The following is a 4,864-nucleotide window of genomic DNA, read 5'->3' on the forward strand; positions in this document are numbered from 1 at the left end:
AAAATGCAATAAACCTCTGTTGCGAAAAAAATAAAAAAAATCTGCAACAAGAACGCCGTTATAAAAATAATCCCACAACACAACCTTAGTTGTCAAAAAAATCATGCAACATAACCTATGTTGCAAGAAAATTCGCAACATAATTTTTATTGTTAATGTTTTCGCAACAAGCTCTCTGTTACGTTCAGCCGCTAGACTGTGCCACGTCTAACGACTCGCGACGCGTAGCAACCCCTTTCTCTAAGTGCTTCTACATGTCTTTCAGTAGAAAGGTGAATCTCACCAACTTCTTTTTTTCTTTTAGGAAGACATAGAATTGAACCTATTCAATTGTCTTTTAAACTTCTATTGTGAATCAGTTTGCAGAATCCGGAAAAAGCAAAGAGGTTCGAGGAGAATTGTGGGTACATTTTTTTAGCATCCAAAATGCGCATATTGTCAAAAAAATCCAAAATGCGCAATATGATTTTCCTGGGAAAAAAACTTGTTTAAGATTTTACATACTCTGTACGACAGGAAACCAATCAGGGTGTTTGGTCTAGTGGTATGATTCTCGCTTCGGGTGCGAGAGGTCCCGAGTTCGATTCTCGGAACACCCCTCATTTTTTTTTTACTGGTAATGATCTACGTGATAAAAATACAATTTAGTTACTCTGACTTTTAGTACCGATATACTGCTCAGATCCATGCATCTAGATCTACTTGCTACGATGCTACGGATACCATATCTGCTTCAAACATGACAGTTCTCACTTGACCACCACGGTTACTAACTCTAGGCACAAGCTTCCTGCATAAACGAAGTTCGACCTCAGTTTCTTCAGAACCAATTCGAGTAGTCAAAATCCCTGAGCTTCCGGAAATGCTTCTCCACGTCCTGTCTCGATTTCGTCCACTCTTCTCTTTGGATGATAGTGGTGGCATCGTCTCTTTGAGACTGTGATATACCAATGACCGAAATTAGCTTTACAAGCTTGGTACTAAGAAGAGAATAATTGTGAAGCAAGCAAACTACCTTGTCAGTTATTCTGAAAGACTCCCCTCCGTCCCGTATGAGTAGCAGGTCATTTCTCCTATCTCTCCTTTTTCCTTCAGGGACATTCACCTGTCAGACAGTACACCGAAATTAGTACGTACTTCACAAAAAAACAAAATCACTTAAAAACAAGTTTTTGGTGTTAGAGAAGTTTGCAATTCACCTACCATAATTTCTTGACATGATCAGACTGCTAATAGTTTTTATTTGTTTATTAATTTGATAACTATGGGTTATGGATATTCGTTAAATGATCAATGAAAGGATTAAGAATCTCAGTGGCCGACCATAAATTTTGATTGTGAAGACACTTGAACTGTAGTAAATTCAGATAATACTAATATTTACATTAGAATCCAATAATATGGACCCAGACTAATATGATTGACATTGCGTGACAAATAACAGGTAATATCCAGAAGAAATTCTACCATTTGACATTGATATAATCCCTCTGTAAACTTCTATAAGATCGTTTAGATCATTAACAATCATTAAAGTAGTCATCTAAACGATCTTATGTGATCTAAAAAATCTTATAAAAGTTTACAGAGGGAGTATTTGATAAGAATCCAGCATCATCACTAGTAAACAAACAGAACAAATGAACAATGACTACTGAAAACTTATCTTTCAGGCACATAGGTGAGATGGCTCAGCTATTTAGATTAGATGAGAAACTAGAGTAACTAGTACAGTATAACATACATTATGGTAGATTCCATATACTCCCTCCGTAAACTAATATAAGGGCGTTTAGATCACTAAAATATCTAAATGCTCTTATATTAGTTTACAGAGGGAGTACATGATTACTTTTTGCGGAAGATATACATGATTACTTTTTGCGAAAGATATACTCCCTCCGCCCCAAAATAAGTGAAGTAAATTTAGTACTAAGTTAGTATAAATTTTATACTAAAGCAGCGATACTTATTTTGGGACGGAGGGAGTACATGATTACTTTTTGCGAAAGATGTACATGATTACTTAAATACAGAAAAGCAACTATTGTTTTCATGTCCTGCAAGAATTTAGATTTCAATTATCTTACCACTACTTTTGCTCTTGTGATTGACCTTGTTTTCGAGTCAATGACATAAATCTCCTCAAAATCAAGGAAAAAATCTGTATCGCTGAACCGCCTGTTTCTGTAGTGTTTTGTTAGGAAAACCTACAGCAGAAGTAACAAAAATGAAATACATATACTTAATAAGATCATGAAGCTAGATGCATATGTACTTAATACTATATCATATCCTCGAAAAAAATATTTACTCCCTCCATTCACTTTTATAAGTCCTTTCAGATAACTGAAATTGAAAAATTGAACTGTTTTGCACGCTGTCTGAAATGTCTACAGCTCCTTATAAAAGTGAACAGAAGAAGTATTAACAATAAGCTAGCATGTCAGGTGAGCAGAACTAAGGTGAAAGCAGCAAATCATAAGATGCAGTTAGAACAGTTAAGTGTCCCAAATCTTGGGGTGGAAATCGAGTTAAAGCTCGGCTAACAGAAAACCCACTGATGTAGCCGTATATCTTAAGCAACGGTAACTAAGTAACTGTACGTATTTGCTGATTTCCTGTTTTAGCACCTACGGTAATTTGCACTGTGAGGTCAATAAACAATGCACTGCGCATCCCGTAAAGGACCAATAAAATCAAGTGTACAATCTGCCACGCGGGATATTATCAGGAGTTTCACTGCTAACTTCATGTGAACTGAAGCTTTGATATGCATATCAAGATTAATTTCACCTCACAAGTCAAAACTACCATCGGCAAGGACATGTCTCACCAAGCAACTATAATACATTCCTACTACAAATCGAGTGACAAAAATTAAGGATGCAAGCAGCGCACTCCGCATATTAGTACACTCTAGTACAAATGTTGAGGCCATTAGTACACTGAATGGCATGGTGAGCAGGACAAGCGGGCCATCGCTTGCATCCCTAGCAAAAACCCTGGAGAGAACTTCAGAACCTTTATGTCTGTTAAATACTTAACTCTCAAGCCACATTCGGCAAGTTCATTTGGTTTACAATAGAAGAAACACAACGGAATGGCGCAACAAACTAGCAGAGTAGATAACGTTCTCATACATACCTTCATAATCTCCCTCTCTGTCTTGTACAGGGGATCACGCAGATGCTCAACCGGTGGCTCACTTACATGGTAGCGGCCAAAGTTTTTTTTCGCGCACCTCACGTACTGAATTTCAAAGAGAAAATCAACAATTAATAGCTTAATGCATTTTACATTCACCAAAAATAAGAAATAGCAAGATATGTGCACCTTTTGTGGCATCGGGGCAAGAACCCTTGGAATGGAGTAGATGTCGGTGTCAGGCGGTGTGACATACATCTGTTGCACACAATACCACATTGAGCAGAATAAGCACCACACAGTTAGCTTGAAGAATACTTCTCCCTCCGTGATCCATATTGTCGCTGATTTAGTACAAAGTTGTACTAAATCAGCGATTATTAACATGGATCAGAGGGAGTAGTAGTTGTTAACTGCCCTAACATTGCTGACGATTGACATGTTAGTCTGTTAGATGAAATGTCACATAGGTCAAACGCATTTTGGCAGACATGAATGCTGAAATAGTCTATTTCAAATAGAGCAGGAAATTACTGGAAAATGTAGTAGTAGATAAGGGGAATCATTAGGATACCTCTCGGAAGTCGTAGACGTCTTGGTCAGGGTCGGGCACCTTGCGGATGAAGAAGTCGCAGTGGAGCAGGCGAATCTTGTGGAACTCATCTTCGTCGACAGTGTAGTCGACGACGGTGTCAGAGGCGGACTCCCCAGTGGACACGAAGCTCTGGGCCGCTACCATGGCGATATCCCCCTCCCCTTCCTCGGCTCCGCCGCCAACCCCGGAGAGCTGCGGCCGAGGCTTGACGGGGGCGAGGAGGCGGTCGTAGTCGACGTCGTAGTCCTGCTCGTTATCGAGGTCGTCGTCGTCCCCCACACCGTCGTCTCCGTCAAGGTCGAAGTCGCCCGCATCGCCGAAGTCGTCGTCCATGTCGCCGTCACCGTACGCCGCCGAGACGTCACGCTGCCGCCGGCCCTGCCTGCGGGGGAGGAGAAGGGGTGCTGGGGTGGTGAGGAGGGAGAGGGTGAGGGAGTGCGGAGGAGGGAGCTTGGAGGTGGAGGTGGGGTTTTGGGTTTTGGAGAGCGCAGAGGGGAATGGATAGGGAGAGGCGGTCGCGAGCGGAGTGGTCGCCATTAGCGCGAGAAGGTCTTGCACTCTGCCACTGACGACTGTCTTGAGACTTAAAATATTGGCGTTTTTTTTTTAAAGGACCTCGGCGGTGCGGATTTTTGGAAACCCACCCGCTAAGAGCATGTGGCAATTAGGCGTTCCCAGGAGTCAAAATAGCGCCGCCTCGAGGTCAAACGGTGAAAAAAAGCTTGAAAAGGATCGGTTTCCACCCACACCGTCATTCAGTCGGTCATATGAGGAAAGAGAGGAGGGAAAGATTCTTTTTTGCATGCACATGGTGGGTCTAGTAGAAAGAGAGAGGAGAAAGGCTGAGCGATGGGGGTTGTGTATGCAAAAATAGCGTCGGTAGCCCCAAGTGGGAATGAACCTGACAGTAGAGGTGAGGGGTACGAAATGAGAGGGCATAGTCCTAGCTACGACAAGCTTATACAAACGATGTATGAGTTCATGCCCCTCTCGTGGAGGTAACAGCCCTACATCTCAGTGCATAGGAGCTCTTGTCTTGTGGAGTGTGTGTTACACGGGGTGCGAACCCTTGTGTCAAAGGGAGGGGTGGCTTATATAAAGTGCGCTATCCCTCATCAAGGC

At 41.9% G+C, this 4,864-nt stretch overlaps 1 protein-coding gene and 1 non-coding gene across 2 annotated transcripts; one reads left to right on the forward strand and one right to left on the reverse strand.

Moving 5' to 3' along the window:
• Positions 1-466: 466 nt before the first annotated feature.
• On the reverse strand, positions 467-4,318 carry LOC123397807 (PLASTID TRANSCRIPTIONALLY ACTIVE protein 6, chloroplastic). The gene is made up of 6 exons (XM_045092342.1): positions 3,722-4,318; positions 3,337-3,405; positions 3,148-3,252; positions 2,091-2,210; positions 1,016-1,105; positions 467-937 (listed from the first exon to the last, which is right to left on the reverse strand). The coding sequence occupies exons 1-6, from the start codon at positions 4,277-4,279 to the stop codon at positions 821-823; spliced, it is 1,059 nt and encodes a 352-aa protein (XP_044948277.1). The 5' UTR covers positions 4,280-4,318; the 3' UTR covers positions 467-820.
• Positions 528-599, forward strand: TRNAP-CGG. Its single transcript has one exon. It is a non-coding gene; the product is annotated as a tRNA-Pro (tRNA).
• Positions 4,319-4,864: the final 546 nt, after the last annotated feature.

This window comes from Hordeum vulgare, chromosome 5H, assembly GCF_904849725.1.
Source record: "Hordeum vulgare subsp. vulgare chromosome 5H, MorexV3_pseudomolecules_assembly, whole genome shotgun sequence".
Lineage (NCBI taxonomy): Eukaryota > Viridiplantae > Streptophyta > Magnoliopsida > Poales > Poaceae > Hordeum > Hordeum vulgare.